Genomic DNA, 21,875 nt, shown 5'->3' on the forward strand with positions numbered 1-21,875 from the left:
TGTATAAGAATATTTATTAATATATATTTAAATATTATACATATATATGTATCTAAACAAAATATTTAAACAGGAAGAACAAACTAGTTGACATGTTGACTAATCAGTTTTTCATTTTCTAACAGACGAATGACACCGCAGCACAGTGGCTCTTACTCCATCATGACTGCACTGAGGTGTGAAAACACCTGTGAAGGGGGGCGAAACGTCACGTCTCCGGGGGTCCACGTGAGCGCACCCTACAGTCAGAGCCGCCCCGAAGCGAAGCCGGCGTGGCCACGACCGAGATGCCTGTGGAGCAGAGGAACGACACGTCACTGGATTAGCGTCTGAGAATCTGCCTCAGCTCCTCTCCCCTGAGCTCCTGAGAACACCTCCAGAAAGGGCTGGTCTCCGCTCGCTCCTTCCACATGATCCTTCCACTCGCCTCCTCACCAGGATGAACGCAGAGGAGCGAAATCGGGTTCTGTGGTTTCTGCTCGCCTTGTGTCAACTCAATTCAGGTATGGGTTTTGGGGTTGTGTGGCTCACTGCCTTTTTGTGTTACTGTTGTGTCCTGTTGTGGTCGGTGCGAGGGCTGGGTGCCTTGGTAATATCCAGCTTATCCTTTAACACCGTCTTGCTGCAGGGCGCGTGCCAGATTGCAGTCATGGCTTGGGTCTTGTAGCTTGTGTCTTGTGTTGTAGAACTCCCCACTTGCTCTTAATTCATGTTCAGGGTTTTATCTTTCCAAATGTGCTTATTTTGCACCTTTTTCCTTTTCCCTCTTCTGCATGCTACACTTGCCGTTACAGCAAGTAAGTGTTAAAAATATATATATATTTATATATATCCTTCAGTGTGACATACACAACCTTATTTTATGCAGTATTTAATAATATTTAAGAATTGTAATGTGATTGTGGCAGATGCTTAAAAGTTAAAAGAGTACAGCGTGAATAAATTATTAGAGTATTTAACAGAGTTGTGCAACATCGGCTCACACAAGGCTGTCCCTACCCCCTATTCACCTCCACCTTAAAAAGGACAATCGGACTATGCACCGTATTTCTATGACTATGGACCCGGAGCTACCCACGGCAACATGGCTTTGTTCAGCATCTCAGAGGACACGCCAGTGGGTGAGTTGTGTTGGATTGTGTATCCTCAATCGTGCGTGTGTGTTGATGTGTCCCAGCCCAAAAGTGTGTTTGATGCAGGTTACAAAGGCGTGGCAGTGTTGTCTGGCCCCTGTCAGACTGTCTAGATTATGACAACCAAGCTACGCAGGCTAATAAGGAGCAGATGCAAATGACTCAACCGACCCGACCTGATTCACCTCTCGTGTTCCCACCGTTCACGCCCTGATGAATTATCTCCGGAATCACGTCGCCTTAATCTAAGCACCTTCCCCTGCCCCCGTTTTGTTTTTATCTGGGAATGAAGGCATCAATGGCATCATTTGCTGCTGAGGTAAAGATGGAGACGAAAACTCTAAACACTGATTTGGTATTTTCGTTCTTTGTAGGGACACACGTGTACACGCTTAACGGCACTGACCCGGAGGAGGACCCCGTGCGATACGGGCTGACCTTCGAGCAGGGGTCCCGAGAGTACTTTAGGGTGGACCCCAAGTCAGGGAACGTGACTCTGGTACAGGAACTTGACAGGGAGGTGAGGTCATCGAGATTCAACAGGAAATAAACATGACCGGAATGGGCTTCTACGCGGAGCAGGTGATGACTTCATGTTTTCTTCTTTTTTTTTTTCTTCGTAGAAACAAGCTGAAATCTCAGCCCTCGTCAGCATCACCGACGGTCGCAACAAGGTGAGTGTTTGAACGCGAGGCCATTGTTCTCGTGTGAGTGAGAATGAATTCACACCTTCAGGGGCTTTTTAACACCCATGGAGATATACATGTAAAAATAATTTGGTGTTATTTTGTGGTGTGGTGATGAAGACATGTCAGTGACTCAGTCCCCCCCCCCCCCCTCTTCACCTTCGTCCCCAGGTGGCTGAGACGGTGCGAATCTTCGTCACCGACGCCAACGACGAACAACCCGAGTTCCAAAACCTTCCCTTCGCCATCGACGTCCCTGAGGTAAAGATGAAGGGGTAAAAAAATAAATAAAAAAAGAACGTTGATGATGTGCATTTCCTCACGACTCTGTGGAGGCTGAGGGCGGCGCGGGTGCAGATGTGAGCGTCGTGTGTGAGGACGTGTTGACGGGCCGTCTTCTCGCTCCACAGGACACAGCCCCCGGCAGCAGTATCTACAAGGTCACCGCCGTGGATAAGGACATGGGCTCGGGAGGCAGCGTCTCCTACTACCTGCGGGTAAACCGTCACGCATTCACGTCTCCCCCCCGGGGGTGCTGTGGGCCTCGTTTACCTGGCCGACATCTTGGTTCAATCTCGGTTCCATCTTGATTCCATTTTGGTTCCAATTTGGTTCCGTCTTGGTTCTAAACCTTCGCTGGGTGTGAGGAACTGAACGCAGAATACCGCGTTCAGTTCCTCCCACCCAGCGAGGGATTAGAACCAAGATTGAACCAAGATGGCCGCCAGGTAAATAAGGCCCAGTTTTGAGAACCAATATGGCCACTAAGGGTTAAAGAGAACCACTGCAACACAAAAGGTAAGCGTGACATTGGGAGTTCAGTGCTTTGCAGACATTTTAAAGGGATTAAAAGGTCATACGTTTCCGTAATGCAGAAACCTATGGTTGGAGGCAAGGATTAATATCATGCCTGGGATCCAATTCCAATTACATTTGGGCAAGGCATGGAATCAGGCCAGGGTCTGGGTCGCTCTGAGCCAACAACTGTCAGGGTTGTAGTCGTGTAACACACTGCATGGTCAGACTGAGGTGCTGAGCCATTCACACAGACAGACAGGCAGGCAGGCAGGCAGGCAGGCAGGCAGGCAGGCAGGCAGACAGACAGACAGACAGACAGACAGACAGACAGACAGACAGACAGACAGGCAGGCAGGCAGGCAGGCAGGCAGGCAGGCAGACAGACAGACAGACAGACAGACAGACAGACAGACAGACAGGCAGGCAGGCAGGCAGGCAGGCAGGCAGGCAGGCAGGCAGACAGACAGACAGACAGACAGACAGACAGACAGGCAGGCAGGCAGGCAGACAGACAGACAGACAGACAGACAGACAGACAGACAGACAGACAGACAGACAGGCAGGCAGGCAGGCAGACAGACAGACAGACAGACACATGCACACACAAACACACACACACATGTTCACATACACACACAAACACTATGAATTAATTATCTATACTAATCATTGCTTTATTATCCTTTCATTCCCCCCCCCCCCCGTTAATTAAACTACCTTTCTAACCCCATGTGTTCAGAGCTCACCCCTCACTAAGTTCACCATCGACGGGCACAGCGGGGTGCTGCGGATCAGGGCCAACGAGACGCTGGACTACGAGACGACACCGGCACACTTTGTGACTGTGGTTGCCCAGGTAACCCCCCTGTCCTCCATCCTAGCCGGCATTGTCCCGCTGTGCGGGAACTAGACACGCAGCACTCATCTGGGTTGTAATGATAGCACACACTCTTTCAAGACAGTGTAGTGTCTTGAAAGATTTTCAAAGTTCATCAGAACCATAATCATCAAAGTTCTAAGAATTACTCCAGTCAGAAGTTCAACTTTCTTGAGTCGTAGTTTAAGGAAAAGTTGACATGTTTCAAACAAATTCAAATACGACTACATTTATTTACCGTAATCTTGTATTTTATAGTGATGAAATGCTGATTTAACCAAACAACAACACATGATAATAACGAACAGAAGTGTATCTCGGTCAGGACGGAGGCGGGAAGTACAAAGGCCAGCACCAGGTGATGAGCTCCACGGCGACCGTCACCATCACTGTGGTCGACGCCCAGGACACGCCCCCTTCCTTCGTCGGCACGCCCTACTTTGGCTACATCTATGAAGTCTCACTTCCTGTAAGTCATGTTCTTTTTTTTTTTTTCTTGAATTTTGAATCTTGAATCTTGAAGACAGAATTTTGAAGGTTGAAGATGATTTTTTTCATCTGGAATCTTTTACCCATTCAAAGCCTTTCAAATATTTAACGTTTAAGTTTATTATTCTACGCGGGAAACGTATATGCTGCTGCTCATATTGGTTTTGTGGGTATAATATAAAAATTTTAACATTTTTATTATTGTGATTATGTTAACACAATTGACCATGTTTTTTTTCTTGCAACCTCTAGGGTTCTGATATATTTACAGTATATGCCAAGGATGGGGATCAAGGCAACCCAAACTCTATTCATTACTCTATTATGAATGGTAAGCGTTTCATAACTCAACCCTGTTTATTTTACTCAATCTAATGGCCTCAATGACTCACACAAAAACTCACTTCAAAAAAAGTAAATTGTCTGTGTCCATTCAACGACCTCCGTTCACAGATTTAGAAATGTTCCGTCTTCTTATTTTTGTCTCTATCCGTCGTGACGTTTTCAGGCAGTGATGGCGTCTTTGACATAAATAGCACCAGCGGGTGCATCAGCCTGACGACGAATCCGAGCCAGCTGAAGAGTGAGTTGTATGAGATCAGAGTCAAGGTGGGACTGCCCTTTGTTCGCTGCTCTTTAACGCCTGCCTGCTCACCGACGGTCCAAAAATACTCATATCCTAAACATCATCCAACGCATGGTAGAACACACGGTAGAACATGGTGGTCACGCACACAGGAATTTGGAAAAAAAGATTGTTTCTTTCATAAGCACTCTACTCTTTCAATATCAAAGTCACAGTGAGTGTATTTTATACCAAATGATATTGTATTATAATATTATATAATTGTTATTATATTATATTGTATAATATACAATACAGTGAGTGTATTTTATACCAAATTATATTGCATTATAATATTATACATTATATAATTGTTATTATATTATATTGTATATAAACCAACTTACTGTATCCATATACTTAAATGAGAAGACATATAAATGCATTCTTAATGCATAAGCCTTTTGGTAGGTTTCTGTTATTGTTCAACATCCAGCTTTCAACAACTGAGTGCAACACTTGAATGAAAAAGCCTTTTATTTGGGGGACAGTAAGGAGCAGAATATCTGCTTTGTGGTGAATGTAGTGGACTAAGGGGAGTAGGTTCCTAGTTTGGGGAAGTAAGGAGTATAATATGTTCTTTGTAGTGAATGTACTAGACCAAGGGGTGAATATCCTCTGAGCAACGTGCATGACTCTAGATCTCTCTTCTCACCCTCCGACAGGCCATCGAGGAGGGCAGGGGCGAGGGGCCCATGGACTACGACATCACCACGGTGACGGTCCGAGTGGTGGACCTCAACAACCACCCCCCCACCTTCTACGGGGAGACGGGCCCCCAGAACCGCTTCGAGGTCACCATGTTCGAGCACCCCCCCGCCGGCGAGATCCTCAGGGGATTCAAGATCACCGTCAACGACTCCGATCAGGTGATCAATAGCATTATTGGTAACGTCATCAGTCGGGTCCATTTTGTAACAAAAACATGGATCTCATAAAACCAGGTTAGGGTGAGATAAAGGGATATAAAGAGATTGGATGGGATAAATATGGGTTTAAATCTATAGAAATAGCTGCATTTTCCTTAAAGATATTCACAACTGTTAATGCCTGACTAACATTGGCAAAGTTTTCAGCCTAACATCATTGTTGCTGTCTTTTCTTACTGGCATAAAACACATTCAAAACATGACAACCTTTTAAAAATCAATCTTCCATTGAGACCTAATCAAATCATCGTAATCAAATCTTAATCAAATCAACTTTTATAATAGTATTCAAGATGCATCTCTCTTCCCAATCCCCCAGTAGGTTAACGGTTAAACTGTAGTTTACTGTAAATCTCTTGACCTCATTATTCTCTTCTACCGAACGTTCAAGCCCATGTGAGCATCACTTCTTCCACGGCTATCTTAGCCATGCATTTTTTTGATTCTTATTCATTCTGTTTCTGCCACAAACACAAATTCCCACACTAAATGCATGCGTCAATGCTGAAGTAGGCTTCCAATGTGCGCATGCCTTGTTTTTGTGTCTTGTAGTGTTTCTGATTGATAACCGATTGATATCCCGGTCCCATACAGGGAGCCAACGCTAAGTTCAAGCTGAGGCTGGTGGGTCCGGGTCGTGTGCTCCGCGTGGTGCCCCAGACGGTGCTGAACGAGGCCCAGGTCACCATCATCGTGGAGGACACCTCAGGGATCGACTACGAGAAGGGCTCCACCTTAACCTTCAAGGTCAGACCGTGAATTTATTCTCCACTCACAGAGGTGTTGATTTGTAACCTTGGCGGGGACAAAAATGCCAAAGGGTTGAAAAGTTGTTTAAATATCAAAAAGTTTTGCGAGTAGACAATTCTATCATCCCTGTATAATTGATTTGAGGGACGTTTCCCTACCATCGCTACCCAAAGTAAAACTGACGATAGCTATAAAACTACTGTTTCCTTCTGAATTATTAACACATCGCAAATATTTATTCATGTACTTCATAGTACATGTACTAGCTTATGTTAGTTTTAGTTTTAGTTTTTATCTGACATTTATTCATACGGCTTAGCGTTAGCGAGGCTAAGCATCGTCTCTTCCAGGAGAGTCCTGATTGTCCGCACCACACCAACATTACATACAATGCTGACAACACCGGCTAGCATAACAACTACGTAAACACTCTGTGTGCCGCTGTGTTTCAGCTCCTGGCCATCGAGATCGACACACCAGAGAGGTTCAGCGCCACGGCCGACATCATCATCCACCTGCTGGACACCAACGACAACATCCCCGCGTTCACCTCCGAGTACTACATCGCCCGCATCGACGAGAACTCCCCCGGGGGATCCAGTCTGGTGTCCGTCACGGTGAGTCCGTTAACAGGAAAACACGGTCCCACCGCCCAAATTAGTGTTGCGTAACCCTGCTGGCAATCCAGCCTACATAATACCCAGTGCTGCTCGGCATAACTCGTCTGATGTCAGCGGATCGTTTCCCCAAATAAAGCTATTTTTAACCTTTGCTGTTCATAACATTGCAATTACATTACACCTGGGTCCACTAGTGCATGCTATTTGAGTTTTTGAGTTCCTGTCAATGGAAATGACCCAGGAGTAGAAAAAAAGCTTATGTTCCCCGGAGGTTAATCAAATTGTTTTTGAGCCTTACGGTAAAACCATGAAAGGGCTTGCCTGCTAGCCATACAGCCCCTGCCAGGCCTAAATCCGGTTTACGCTCTTGTGTGTAATCCTCAACCACTTTCAATTAACTAAATAGACCTTCCACTGCCTTTTCTCATCATATTCATTAGTGCGAATCATTTTCAAAATGAAAGTTGCTTTGTTTGAATGTTTTTCTATGTGCTGATCATGTACAGTTCATAACACCCCCTTATTGTTTGCGTTGTTTTTTTTATTACCAGGCCATTGATCCAGATTCTGGGCCTTGGGGTGAAGTCAAATACACGATTTACGGATCAGGATCAGATTTGTAAGTAGCGTTGCCAGTTTTGCTGCGATCTGAGTAGATCTCTTTATCACTGCAGTCCCAATTTCACATCGGACATGTTTGGGTTCTGGGAACACAAAGTGATTCATGTTGTTGTGCGTGGAGAGAAGGAGAGGTGTGATCTTCATGACACTTCCCCATGTGACCCCGTCATCTTCAGTAAAATACTAACCCTAAAATACCTCTCTGTGTGTTTGTCTATATGGGGAAAATAGGCAAGAATAGGGCTCCAGCTGGCTGTTTCATGTGCTGCTGCGATACACAAACAGCTTAGTCTAAGATGGCAGCGAGATGCTGGCTAATCTTGTAATTGGATTGCGGGGCAAAAAATAGATTGCCCTGCCCAACTCACACAGCCAATCAACACGCGACGTGACAGCTGGAGCAGGGAGCCAGCCGCGCTGAAGAGCGGGCGCCCGCCGTTGTAGACGCAATGTGCAAATGTATGCGTGTCTCCAGGCAAGGAGTAGAAGTAATTGTGTGAAAGTTATCAGTTTCGAAGCAACTTGTTAATTTTCACAGAGAATATACGCGTGAAGAAGAAGAAACTGATCCCGGCGCTGTAGCCTGGCAGGATCCAGCAGTAACCCAAGACCAACAACACGCATTGTAGTTATTATGTTTACCAAAGGGTGTTTACGTCACACAGGGTCATTAAAACGGTACATGTGCATGTAGTCAGCAGACAAACACACATGATGGCACGTATTACAGCGAGCCAGAAGTTTCTAAATCTGGTTTGTGACGCTTTCATATATGGTGCGAGATTATAATTGACGGCAAAGGGAGCTGTCAGATCAGAATGAATGTGCTGTTTTGCTGCTGCCACGCCCGCATATGTGTCGGAGAGCCCAGCTGAAGCCATTCGTTTGGCCCTGCTCCACCTTATCAGCCTCAAACGCTGAAAAACCTGTCAAAGGACGTTACATTGTTGTTGTTGTTGTTGCTGGAGGAGGGCACAAAGCCTGTTTACACTTGTCATGCCTTGATATGAATATTACCTAGAGAATCTTATCTCAAGGTTCTTTTTTTACGAATACGAACGTGGGCAGTTATCAGTTCAAAAAGCTTCTGAGGTAAACCAATCCGATTTCTTCCATTGAGACCTGTAACGTCAAAGCATCCTTTTGTTCTTAAGGCTATTGAAGGCTCCTCTTTGGCCCCTCCAGGTTCTCCATCCACTTCTCCACGGGGATGATCTCCACCCAGCCCTGGGCCACGCTGGACGCAGAGGCCCGCTCCAAGTACAACTTCTACGTGAAGGCGGAGGACGGGGAGGGGGAGTACAGCCTGGCCGAGGTCTTCGTCACCGTGCTGGACCTCAACGACCATTCCCCCGAGTTCCACGAGAGCCTGCTGGAGGAAACCATGGTCATCGGAGCCCCCGTGAGGATAGAGGTACAGACGGGTCCGATCGGGTAGAAGACAACGCAAAGCGTCGGGAGATGGGGCAGATTCTGCCTCATGTAAAAAGTGGCAGAAAATGCCACACATAAAGTGGCTGAACATTGGTGTCACTTCGGGAGAATGTGGTTGATAGAGAAATCTGTCAGAATATAAATGAGCCGTTGTTCTTTTTTACATTATGAAACGTTTTACATAGGGTCACAGTTTCGTCCAATACCAATGGCAACCGACCCAAATTTTTGCCCTCAAATTTGACATTGCAGTGAACGAGTGTAATCAATGCATCCCTAAGTGAAACACCCTTCACACGCACACGTCGTTCACTTTAAAAACAAACCTCCGCTTCCACAGGCGGTGGACGAAGACGCAGAGTCCCCCAACAACGTCATCGAGTACTCCATCATGAAGGCGGACCCCAAGAACATCTTCGACATCGACTGCAACACGGGCGTGATCAAACTCAAGCCCTACATCAAGTCCATGGAGATCATCCACAACATCACCAAGTCGCAGGAGTGCAAGTGGTCGCTGCTGGTGGAGGCCCGGGACCGCGGCTCGCCCTCCTTCAGCACCACGGCCGTCCTCAACATCGACATCACCGAGGCGGTAAGACCCGCACGCCCCCTTCGCCTGCCCCCTGCTCTGAGCATGCTTGCATGCTTGTAGCGCTATGCTAATGCAGCGCTTGTCCATCGTCGTAGCTTAAGGGACATCGTACCGTTATTGTTGATCAGGCCCTTTCCGTGCACTATATATATCCTGATCCTTACTTCAATCGCTTTCTTGTTACATTTCATTGGAGGGATTTCACATATTGTCATGCAATATTACAAGACGCCATCTTGGTATTTTTTCACTTTTTATGAATTATTATAAGAAAACTGGTTCCTTGGTTGTTCTCGAACTCTTGAAGCATCAAGATGGCGACTTTAACTTTTTAGGGGAATTTCTGGTCATCACATAACAGCTTTTTGAACAATATTCTTTGCGTTGTTTTTAGTCTTGGTGTAGTCCTGTGGTGTCTGTTTGTCGTTGCCTTGGTTACGCGGTGAGGTGACGCCCGGCGCTCTCCCGGTGTTTTTGTGTTCGGTGTCGTGGATTTGGTTGTGCTTCCAGATCAAGGCTCGCATCGTCTCCTACTTCATGGGGCTCAGCAAGCGGCCGCTCACCGTGTTTGGGATGTGTGTCAGCATCGTGTTCACGCTCATTCTAGTCACCATCTGCATCTCCACCATCATGTACTGTAACGCCGTGAAAAAGTCCCGCGTTCACCCCGAGAGCAACTATATCAAAGTGATCCGCCGGGCAAAGTGAAGAGGGGAAAGGAAAACTCGCACTTGCATGCATTGCAAAACTCATCGTTGCAAATAATTTTTTTTTTCTATTGTCTGGAAAACAGTACTAAAGCACACATAGTTATATATTGTCACATATGATCAAATATTTTTTTTTTATGTGTAAATATTGTATTAATAAAATAATTTTATAATTCGATAGCTATTGTTTTGAAGTTTTAAACCTTAGCTACAAAGATTTATCGGAAAAGTAATTATACTTTTTTTATACACAACAATGTCAGTCATTGCCGGCCATTTGTCTAACTAACCAAAAATACAACCACCTAAATGAAGCATTGGGGATCAGAACAAAACACAAACGGTTCTCCAAATGCATGCAACGCCTTCATCAAAAACACTGCAGCGCACATCACTGCCAGACGCATTCCCAGCAACCAGCCCTGTGCCGTAGTTCTAGTGGACAACTTGGCCTTTGCAGACGCAAAGACGCTCAGTTGTGCGTGCGTGGAAGCTTTTGTAGTCGACGTTAGCAGCGGGGAAAAAAGTAGCGATCGGTTGTCTGGGCGTCCTCTGTCAGTGCTTCGCTCATCCATGTCTCACGCATCGCATCCCACGGGCGAATGGCGTCTTACAGCTTGCGTTCGGACCCTCGGGTGCGATTAAAAAGTGTTGTGTTTGTGCTCTTTTACAGACTCCTCTCATGGCGGCCTTTTTAAAGAGAAGTAGGGGCAGTCCTATGAAAGTGCTAGGCATGGTCACGGGTATCATTAGCTTACTGGTAGGAGCGACCGTGTTGTTTTCCACCGCCATGTACTTACGCAACACCAAGTCAAACAGGATCTCGCCGGCGCGGCGCATCATCAAGAGGCGCCCGCGCCACCCCGAGCCCCCCTGGTCCTTCCGGATGCCCATTTTCAGGGACGCCGGCCCCTCCAGCAAGTTCCTCGCCGACGACCCCGAGGGGGGCTGCGCCGACCGGGGCGCCGGGGGGGCCCGTGCGAAGCCCCCGCCGCCCAACGCGCCGTCCTTGCCTCCGCCGCCGCCATCCACGGCGAGGACGAGCGAGAGGCCCCGGGTGCTGCCCACGATCTCCGGCGTGCTGGCCTCCAGGAGCTTCAAGAAGCCCAAGGCCAGCTCCAGCTCCAGCTCCGGCTCCGGCCGGAAGGAGACCATGAGCTCCGCCCTGGTGTCTGAGCTGAAGATGAGGCTGGAGCAGAAGATCAACGAGAGCAACCAGGGCTACTGCTGACTTCCTGTCACGCCCGCTGGCCGGCCGGTTTCCTGGAGCTGTGGTGGAGCGGCCATCGCTCAGTGGCCCCTTGTAGTTCATGTGCGCTCTCTCCTGTAGTCCCGAATGGATGATAACCCGGGGAGCTGCATGTTTAAATAATGTCAGTGAAACGTAATGGTCAAGTTTAAGTGAGATTGCGGAAGGAATTGGAGAAGGCGTGGTTGTGTTATTACCCTGAGAGGCTCACTGCCATCTAGAGGCCGGTGACGCCATGTAAACAAGCGTTCGGAAGCACCTCTCAACTTACCCAGGAGAAGGATTATTAAGAGTTACTGTCTGTACTGATGTGTACATAGGTCCCAAAATGATTTCCTGAGAGGCATATACAATGTTGAATCCATGGAATGTTTGTCGGAAGAGAACCAAAAATAATCAATGATATTTAATGTATGCTATTGCTTGCTGGAGGAAGATGCAGAGAGGGTAGAATAGTTATGGCTATTCAAATATATTGCTAAAAAAACTGTAGTATTGTCCTTGCATTGGCTGCTTGAGATGTAGGATTCATAATTTGTTCATTGTGTGTATATGACTATGATTATGTGCCACTGTGGGCATTCAACGTAAAACATTTGTGGTATATTAACAATATGCTTTTCTACTAAACAAGGTTATAAATTATGTTTTTTATTGATTATCCTGTTATTGTATTTAGTTTGGGGGGAAAACGGGGCATTGCAGAACGATTTAGGAACCATTTCAAACGTGTTAGCATCCTGCAGAACGAATAGCCAAATAAGCAGTAGATATAAATTATTATTATATCAAAAATCGACTACTAATGAAGCTATACAGCTTGATTTAAATCAACCTTAGCGACATGTATACTAATCTTCTAAACCTTACTTCACTTGTGAAGACCTGGAGTGTTTAAATTTCTCAGAAATTCATGTATTATAAAATGTATGGCTAGTTTCACAGCTAACAGCTAACCGTCTTTGTTCTGTCCAATGCCTTTAAACCCTAAAGGCAAAACTATTGTTACACATACCTCTGTTCATATATTAACCTGTATATAATATATTACACTTGCCTATCCCTTTTATGTGACCTGTTGTTTGTAATGTCTTTGTACCGTCCTGATTTTGAATAAATATCTGAAACATGCAGGCCTTGTCCCTTCAGTCCCTCAAGAATATTACATAGCGGACATAGTGTCAGAGAAATGTAAAGATGTTTTACTTGATTTATATTTTGATTTATATTTTACCGGAAAAGCAATCAATCTGTAAATTCATACGCATTTAGATTAACAGCAGGTGTTGAACAACCTTATCACCCATTTCACGACTTGCAACCATATTCAGATTCAGAATTTATTATATGACATCTTATCGTACAAGTACGCAAGAGTAACATTCTTAGGCTTGGTTCCTCAGTCAACATAGCAGCAAAAATACAAAAAATCCATACAAAGAAATTATATTCGATTTTTTGTATTTTCTTTAGGATAAGGTAAACACCTTTGATAGCTCTTTCTCTACCTCCTTTCTCCATCTCATCTCTATCCCTCTCTCCCTCCCTGTCCCCTCTTCCTCTCTCTCTACCCATCTCTCTTCCCCCCCTCTCTTTCTATCTCTGCTTTATGGGCTTGACAAGACAGACAGAAAGCGCTCTAATCTCCTTAGCGGAGTATGTATTAACGCTGGGCAAACATTGCTTATGTAACAAATCCCCTGAATGATTGTGCTAAAAACAAATTTGCAACCTTTATCTTTGCCCTCCTGTTAATCCACCTCATTCTGTTCCCAGTGCGAGATTCTGAAAGAAAAGCAACGCCAAATTAAAAGTCCTCCATATTCATTATCACAAGAAATAATCAACTTTAATTAATTTCACTATGATTAGAGGTTTTCATTTCAAAGCAGGTTTTTTGTTAAATCATTGTAAACAAAGGCATGCATGTGGTGATTCTAGCGTAGTTATTAAAAATATTTATCAAAACATTGAAGACACATTATACAGTAAAGCCTCAGTAATGCTTCCACGTCGACGCAACGCAATGACCACGCAGACGCTTAGACGCAGTAGTGAACCTGTTTCGGTTCTGCGTCAGGTTTTAGTGAGCGGACCAATTACAGCCCGTGCTGCTTCGCCTCGACGCACGGTAACTATTTTTGGGAGGCGCACCTCAGGGCCTTGCGGTGGACGCAAGGAGGGTCCTTGCGTCGACGTGGAGCCATAACTAAGCCTTAAGTACTCATGCTTAGGCCTAAACACACATTCAGCTATTTGAATGAACAACATGTGAATCAACAGGCTCTCCTTATCAATAAGGCAATTGTTCATCTTGAGATCAGAAACCTGAGAACCTGAGATACGTTTAAACCGACAGAGAGTCTAATCCACTTTGGGAAGTTGAATTCATCTCACTCGATGATGTTGTTGTCGTTTTGGTGGTCATGTCGAAGCTAATGCAGCCGAGCCCGTTCCCTCCCTTAGCCCTGTCCTCAGTCCCGGGCCTCGCGCTCCGGCCCTCCGCCGAGTCGGGGCACAGTCCTTCGTTGGACGCGCCCTGCAGGCTGTCGAAGGTGCCCCGCCTCGCCCCGTCCCTCAGCTCCTCACCCCTCATCTTCCACGGGTTCTTGCAGCACGCCGGCCAGCCGAAGCGCGTCTCGGTGGTGCAGGCGTACATGCCCGCGGGGACGGCGAGCACCATGGCGCACACGATCACCACGATGTGGATCAGCCTCTCGCGCTGCTCCATCGCGCTCACGCCGTTGCCCGTCACGAAGGCCACGCACTGGCCCCGGAGGGGCGGGAGGTTCCTCCACGCCACGCACGCCTCGTACCTGGTGAGGGGCTGCAGTTCCCGGACAGAGTAGGTGTTGACGCCCGGCCCGATGTGGGTGGTCTCCTTCCGGGCCGCGTCGTGCTTCCCGAAGTGGACCGTGAACCATGTGTCCGGGCGAGGCTTCTGCGTGGCCACGTGCCACTCCAGCGTGAACCCGTACAGGGTCTGCTTGGCGATGCGGACGTCGATGAGGACGTTCTCGTCTTCGGGGGGCAGCGTGGAGACGGGAGGGGAGGCGGGATGGGAGGCGCTGGCGGCTGGGTCGTCCACCCAGAAGGCGGCTGAGGAGTTTCCGAGGAAGTTGGTGGCCATGCAGGTGTAGAGCCCGCGGTCGGAGAGATGAAGAGAGGGGATCAGGAGCTTGGAGCTGACCCTCTCCTCTTCCTCGTGTGTTTCCGTGACTGTGAAGATAAAAACAATTGGTTGTCAAGCCACGCACAGCAAGCCTCAACAAGGCCCGCTACACTTAAAGGTGCTGCAGGTAAGATTCAAGAGTTGTAAAGAGCGAGAAGAACAGAGCAACATTTTGAAACGTAACAACCCCGTAAAATGTCCCCTCACTCTCTTCTCCATTCCCGCCCACCTTTCTCTGCATGATTGATAACCAATCAGGGAAGAGATGCCTGATTGGTTAGAAATTAGACGGGACGGTCTAAAATCGATATGGGCTCATAGAAGTCAACTCGAAACAGGAATTACAACAGTACAGTTCCCTCCCTAATGGACGGATAACATTTGCAAAAATATACACAAATATTATTTCCTTAATCTTACCTTCAGCACCTTTAAATTGCACACGATATATTTTGAATGTGACCACAACTTGAACCTTGTGCGGACCTGCCTAAATGTAAGCAGGTCAAATGGGATACCATTGGGGACTTCTAAATCGCTTCATTGGCCAGATGTATGCCTGCAAGTTTAAGATATGATATGACGTTAAGCTGTGGATCGGATGTTGAATGGATGATAAAAAAAATTATAGAAAAAATAATCTTACCAGAAAATCCCTTTATAATCTTCATACTGTACGTCCACTGAATGGTGGGCTCGGGACGGGCCTTGGCCAAGCACGTTAGCGTGGCCCTCGCTCCGAAGGCGACGCTCATGTTCGCCTCGAGGGCAGAGGTCACGGGCTTCACGCACGTTTTAATGTTCACCTCGTGGAAGAATTTCCCGGCTTTGGCGTTGGGACCCGCGCACTTCAGGTATGAGTTCATGAGGATGAGGGGAGGGCTCACAGCACGGATAAACTCAACGAAGCCTTTCAGCCGACAGTCGCACTGCCACGGGTTGTCGTGCAGCGCCAACACCACATTGGAGACGAAGCCCTCTTTGCCCCACGCCTTCTCCGTGGTAATATACAGTGGCCAGTTGAGGAAAACGTCTTTTGATATGACACTAAGCTGGTTGAAGGATATATCTAAGTAAGTCAGGCCGGGTAGGTGTCTCAGAGCGTGTTCCGGGAGCACATCCAGCCGGTTGTGTTTCAGGTCTAGGATCTTCAGCTTTGGCGCGTCGAGGAACGCCGTCCACGGCATCGAGCTCAGCTTGTTTCCCTGGAGCCTCAACTCGGTCAGGTTCGCGAGGCCCTGCAGGCTCTGTGCGTTCATGAGGGTGATGTCGTTGAAGTTGAGCCACAGATACACCAGGTTACGCACTTTGGAGAACGACCCACGCGGCAGCTCGGTCAGATGCGAGTTCTCTATTCTGATCTTCGACAAGTCGGTCGGAAGGTTATCTGGAACGCGGGCCATGGCGGTTTCCATGCAAAGTAAAGATCTGGAAGAAACAAAAACAAAAAAATAGGGGATGACCTCAAAGTTACTCATATATGTTTATTCATGTCTTCCGAAGTATGCAGATTTAATAATAAACAATCAATGTCAATATCCATGTCGCTCACCTGCCGTTGCTGTCATCTGTGCAGGAGCAACCGATCAGACACGTGGTGGATCCAGGTGTTATGAAGCAGACCCCCAACACGATAGATAACACCACACCAGACGTTGCCATGTTCCTTGAGATGCATGTGAACAGGGCCTGGACGAGCGGGTCAGTGGCCAGAGGGTGGCTGCAAAGAAAGCCTATTACCTTAATCTTCCTTGACGCAGTCTTTGACTGGCATGTGAGACATAGCGAAAGTTTATTTTTAGCCACGAGCCAAATTATCTCTCGTCCCGATTTGTTGCTCACAACACTCATTCCAATAAAATATTTGTGTTTATTTTGTTTTGTATATAATTAGTGTAAGAACCAACATCTGAAAGCCTTATGCAATTTAATTTATGTTAATAGTGTACTTTACTTAATTGGGCTGAATTAATTTGGCACTGACTGTCAGACTGACAGTCAGTGCCAAAGCAAGAGATTAAATAGCTTTTCTTGTTCCAGACACAAACGGAGCCTTGGGGTATTAGGATACACATAAGGATAGAATAATGCTGCCATCAGATCTTCATGCACCTACGTGTTCGTCATAGTCAACAATATGCTATGACATAATAAACTACTATATGATATGCATCTAAATGTAAGATATATATTTTTGCATTATAAACTATTGAGTTGATCATTTGAATAGGTCGACATAACTGAATTGTAAAAAGAGGAAGAATAAATCAATTCTAGTGAACATAGAGGATAATATGATATGGTTTCATGGAATACATATCTAAAAGTATATTTGAATATTTATATATTTTCTATTTGATTCATATAATAAAACAATCCATTTAGTTTCAGGTTTAAAGTAATTTCCTGTCAGACATTTCCATACAAAATTATTTATTTATCAGACAGACATTCTCAAACAGATATTTACATCTCAGATGATAAAAACATTGGAACATATTCAGCATTTTAGGATTGAAAGTCTAAAATAAACCCGACACATTAACATATATTTACAAATGGGCCTATACAATGACCCAAGGAACACCAATAAAGTATTCCACGGGCAGTACTCCTTTACAATGTGCATGACAAATAAATAAAAAACATCTCACATAAACATGTCATTCATAAAAACTAAAGTCACAGAAAAACATTTTCCCTTTTCTTGCCGTAAGCTTACACAATGTCATCAGTGGCCCGTATAATCACGCACGGCGGCATAACATAAAGTCACATTATCCATCCAGTTCTGGCAGTGCCATCCAAAGCTTTTAAGACCAGCAAACAGGGTTCTTTCTGTGTTTTAAAGACTTTGTCCATCATCTCTGAGCCCAATCATGTGCATCTGGATTCTCGATGAATCCCAGGCCAAGAGTTCCTCACGATTCGAGTCGTACGCGTGGTCTCAGCAGAAGTACTCGTTCGGCGGTCCCTCGGTCCGGACCGTGGCCTCCGAGTCCACGCTGGACCTCGCCGACAGCAGCCTGTTGGACTCGTCCGGGTGCAGACGGGTCAGGTACTCCCCCTCCATCCCCTTGGCCTTGTTGCCCGGCGCCAGAGTCTCAAAGGTCACGTACGAGTCCTGCATCTCCTTGGACTGCCTCCCCATCAGCTTCTGGCAGCGCTTCTTCAGCGCCCCGCAGCACACGATGAGCGTCAGGGGCACGGCGATAACGCACGCCACCGTGATCACCACCACGTTGATGAGCTTCTGGGTGCCGCTGGCGCTCGCCGCCTCGTCCGTGGAGAAGATCACACACTGCTCCTTCTTGGGGATCAGCCCCTTGACACACACGCAGGCGATGTACTTGGTCTTGGGCACCAGGCCGTCGATGGTGATGCGGTTCTTGCCCGCGGCCACGTTGATCCGTTTCATGTCCCGCTCGCCGAACACGGCGTACAGGACGCTGAACTCGGTGGTGTTGATGGCCAGGGGGGCGCGCCAGTTCAGGGAGACGGTGTGGTCCGTGTCGCCGATCACCTTGACCGAGCGCACGATCCGCTTCTCGGGGACCTGCTGCAGGGACGAGGCGTTGGCCGTCATGTTGACCAGCACGTCCTTCTCCAGCTCCCCGGTCTCGCCGGGCGGACTGGCCAGGCTCTTCTCTGCCCCCGCTTCGGGTGCAGACACGCTGTAGCTCTCGACCTTGTATTTTCCGGTGTCCCCTTTGAGCGGTTTGATGGCCGGCTGAGCCCCCGCGGCGGTCGGTGGAGGCACGTAGCGCGCCACGAGCTTCTCCTGGTACGCCGCCTTCCCGATGCCGCCGCCGGTCTTCCGCTCTCGGGGCTTCTTGGCGGCGCCGTCATTCTCCTCAGACCTCAAGGAGTCCGTGATGACCAGGGAGATGAGGGCGTCCGCAGTGCCCACAAAGTTGGTGGCCTTGCAGATGTAACGGCCGGAGTCGTGGAAGGAGACCGCAGGCACACTCAGGATGGACCAGATGATCCCCTCCTTCGAGATCTCCTCTTGAACTGTTGAAAAAACCCATTATAGTCCAGATGTCCACTGAAAGTAGGGCAACGATTTGGGGAAATATTCAGATTGGGATTTTTTCACCAATATTGTGATTAAGATATAGTATGCGATTTTTCTTTTTAATATTCCCGTTTTATATTATTCACTAAAAAGGCAATAAATCGTTCTACAGTGTGACAAACACAACACTGGAAGCAGTCAACATATAAACGGCTCTTTCATTTGGGCTAGGCCTATGTGTGGTGATTAATTGACGCATGTATTGATATCATAATTATAATCTTTATTCAACTATTGTATTCTTCAAGGAAAATAAATATGAATCTCACTGATCTCCAGTCAGTGACAAATCCCACAAAAAAAAAAAAAAATGAAAATAGTTTTTTTTTTAGAACTCGATGTGAATCTGCTGAATCGCCCCAACTGTCGCGTGGCCCGGCATCAGAACCCACCTGTGCCGTTCATCTTCTTGCCGTCGGCCCGCGACCAGGTCAGCTCCGGCACGGGGACCCCCACCGTCCCGCAGCGCAGCAGGACGTTGTTCCCCAGCGAGCTGCGGACGCGGGCCACGGCCGTGTGCACCCGGGGCCCCTGGCAGCGCTGCAGCTGGGCCTGGGGGAACAGGACCCCCGAGAGGCCCTCGGGCCCGGCGCACCTCAGCTGGGGGTCGACGAGGGCCACCGAGGACCACGGGGACTTCTGGAACTGGATCAGGTCGTACAGCCGGCAGTCGCACAGCCACGGGTTGTCGTGGAGACCTGCACAGTGTAAACAGAGCGTCGTGATGTGAAACGCCTTGGATCCGTTCCTCCATCAGGGGATGGATCCTTCCACTCATCCAACCATCTATTCATACATTCATCCAGCCAACCATTAATGTGTCCATCCATCCCTCCCTCCAACCATTAACTAGTTCATTCATTCATCCATTTAACCATTAATGTGGTCCTCCATTCATCCATCCAACCATTAATGTGTTCATCCATCCCTTTAGCTGACCATTCATTTGTTCATCCATCCATACATCCAACCATTTATTTGTTCATCCATCCATTCGACCCTTCATTTTTTCATCCATCCATACATCCAACCATAAATTTGTTCAATTATCCATCCATCCAAATATCTATTTATCAATTTATATGTCTATCTATCTATCTATCTATCTATCTATCTATCTATCTATCTATCTATCTATCTATCTATCCATCCATCTATCTCATTCTTTCTATGCATGTATCTGATCGGATCAGCTTTATGCAGCATTAGTATTTTTCAGTAGTGGGACACATTGGAGCAACTAATCTCTTTAAATGCACCTTTAAACGCCACAGTGGACAAGAAACTGTAATACGTTACATAACCCGCCACCTCTGGCCACGCAAGCCGGCTTAACAAAAACAAATACCTTCCACTATATGCAACAGTTTGATCCTCACCGAGAATACGTTTCGAGGCATCTGTCTCCTGGGCTGGTTTCACACTCAGCCACAGCTCCAGAATCTCTGCCGGGACTGTGGTTAGCGCGTTGCTCGATAGGTCAAGATAGCTGATGTTCTTGATGTACATGGTGGCCTCGGCAGGGATGGAAGACATCTTGTTGTTGTGCAGGTCAAGAAGTCTCAGGTTCGGCATGTACTTGAGAGATTTCCAGGGGAAATAGTCGATGGCGTTGCCATCCAGCCGCAGCTCGTCCAAACTCTTTAGACCTCGGAAGCTGTCCACGCTCAGAGAACTGATGGCGTTAAAGGACATCCACAGAAACTCCAAGTTGCTGAGGTAGTGGAAGTTCTCACTGGATATCCTGGTGATGGCGGTCTTCTCGATGCGTAGTTTTGATGTGTCTTTGGGGAAATTCGGGGGCACGACGGTGATTTCTGCATCATTGCAGAGCACGCTCCTGGAGGAGAGAGAATTAAAAACGTGTGTTAGTGTTCACCAAGAAATAAAACGATATTGTGATGCATTGAAAACATTACACTTGGAAATGTTTATCGAAGAGAAGAACGAAGAAAGCTTTTAAATGTTGTTTGCCAATGAAACAATTCACCAAATAGTACCTCGCAAAAAAGTACACCTAAAGAAGATTAAAAACCAATTTGGCTGTTAATCCCTCATGAAAGAAGGCAAAACGTGAGATTTTCAAGAGGACTTTCTACATGGACACTCAAATTAAAGCATGCCCATAGACATCTTGCTTTTATTGTTTGTTCCTTACCTTGCTTTTGATCCGTCGCTCAACTTGTGGAAAAAACAACTACACTGGGGTGGGCACGAGGTGCACAGCAGCGGGAGGCAAACAACCGCCAGATACAACCCCACCGTGCATGATCGATTCATCTTCCCCTGCTGTCCTACTGTATTCTACTCCACTAAACTACCGATATTAAAGATATACACCGATATTAACCGATGTGGTATTGCATGGCGGTGGCGTGTCCGCTCAGAGCGCCGTGGTGCTCTGAGTGTCCTGCAGCCTGAGATAAAAAGGATAGGCAGGGATTAGCCAAGGGACTAGGGTTATTTTCATTTACACGATTATTGCTTCTTGGAAGCTGATAGGCCGACTGTTTCACTGTGAGGTTTGAGGGAATACCAGAAACACTAGAGGCGTTCATTGGGGGTGTAATTATGGGCATAATTGGTGCACAATTAATGCATTAGTCCTACAGTAAAACGTATTTTGTACTTTTCCTCTCACTTTACTCAATATGCACGCATGCTGGGTGCGTTCTGAATAGCTTTAAATTAGCCGTAGTAAAACAGAACATTGATGAAATCTACAACTAGAAATCGTAGGCCAATACAAAAGTGTTGTTATGAGGTACATAAAAGTTGGGTCAAATTTCTAAAATACAATACAGTCCACTAGATGGCAGTGGCAGGAACCATGTGGCCTGCCTAACGAATAGAACGACTGTAATAAAGGTGAAAATAAATCGAATTAAAGTGGATTCATTTGAACGTTTTTTCCTCATTGGCAGAAACTTCGAGACGTTTCAGATTGCCAAGAGCATGGGAATTAAAAGGCCCTATAGTTCACCCTCGCCTTTCACCCTCTCAACTCTAAATCTCTCGATTAATAATACAAATATAAAGATAGGCAAAAAGGGCCCTTTGCCCTTTGACTACTGCCACTTTTACAGTCCATGCTTTGTTTCATGCAATC

At 46.7% G+C, this 21,875-nt stretch overlaps 3 protein-coding genes across 5 annotated transcripts; 1 reads left to right on the forward strand and 2 right to left on the reverse strand.

Annotated features, from left to right (window-relative positions):
* The first annotated feature begins 148 nt into the window (after positions 1 to 148).
* Positions 149 to 12,647, forward strand: LOC132446872 (cadherin-related family member 1-like). 3 transcript variants are annotated; one of them, XM_060037439.1, is made up of 17 exons: positions 149 to 503; positions 1,026 to 1,121; positions 1,508 to 1,653; positions 1,757 to 1,807; positions 1,991 to 2,080; positions 2,230 to 2,316; positions 3,357 to 3,473; positions 3,820 to 3,963; positions 4,236 to 4,314; positions 4,492 to 4,592; positions 5,274 to 5,477; positions 6,132 to 6,284; positions 6,740 to 6,904; positions 7,459 to 7,526; positions 8,714 to 8,942; positions 9,303 to 9,557; positions 10,941 to 12,647. In XM_060037439.1, the coding sequence occupies exons 1-17, from the start codon at positions 440 to 442 to the stop codon at positions 11,496 to 11,498; spliced, it is 2,607 nt and encodes an 868-aa protein (XP_059893422.1). In that variant the 5' UTR covers positions 149 to 439; the 3' UTR covers positions 11,499 to 12,647. The 3 variants fall into 3 exon arrangements, with proteins under 3 accessions (XP_059893422.1, XP_059893421.1, XP_059893423.1); XM_060037438.1 differs by lacking the exon at positions 149 to 503 and adding an exon at positions 606 to 797; XM_060037440.1 differs by lacking the exon at positions 149 to 503 and adding an exon at positions 616 to 797 and having other exon boundaries at positions 10,068 to 11,082.
* A 692-nt stretch (positions 12,648 to 13,339) lies between these two features.
* Positions 13,340 to 16,416, reverse strand: LOC132446885 (leucine-rich repeat, immunoglobulin-like domain and transmembrane domain-containing protein 2). Its single transcript, XM_060037458.1, has 3 exons — positions 16,241 to 16,416; positions 15,335 to 16,116; positions 13,340 to 14,735 (listed from the first exon to the last, which is right to left on the reverse strand). Exons 1-3 carry the CDS (start codon positions 16,348 to 16,350, stop codon positions 13,864 to 13,866), a joined length of 1,764 nt encoding a protein of 587 aa, XP_059893441.1. The 5' UTR covers positions 16,351 to 16,416; the 3' UTR covers positions 13,340 to 13,863.
* Positions 16,417 to 17,104: 688 nt separating this feature from the next.
* On the reverse strand, positions 17,105 to 21,205 carry LOC132446878 (leucine-rich repeat, immunoglobulin-like domain and transmembrane domain-containing protein 1). Its single transcript, XM_060037449.1, has 4 exons — positions 20,925 to 21,205; positions 20,146 to 20,606; positions 19,159 to 19,464; positions 17,105 to 18,702 (listed from the first exon to the last, which is right to left on the reverse strand). The coding sequence occupies exons 1-4, from the start codon at positions 21,044 to 21,046 to the stop codon at positions 17,636 to 17,638; spliced, it is 1,956 nt and encodes a 651-aa protein (XP_059893432.1). The 5' UTR covers positions 21,047 to 21,205; the 3' UTR covers positions 17,105 to 17,635.
* Positions 21,206 to 21,875: the final 670 nt, after the last annotated feature.

Source organism: Gadus macrocephalus, chromosome 18 (genome assembly GCF_031168955.1).
Source record: "Gadus macrocephalus chromosome 18, ASM3116895v1".
Lineage (NCBI taxonomy): Eukaryota > Metazoa > Chordata > Actinopteri > Gadiformes > Gadidae > Gadus > Gadus macrocephalus.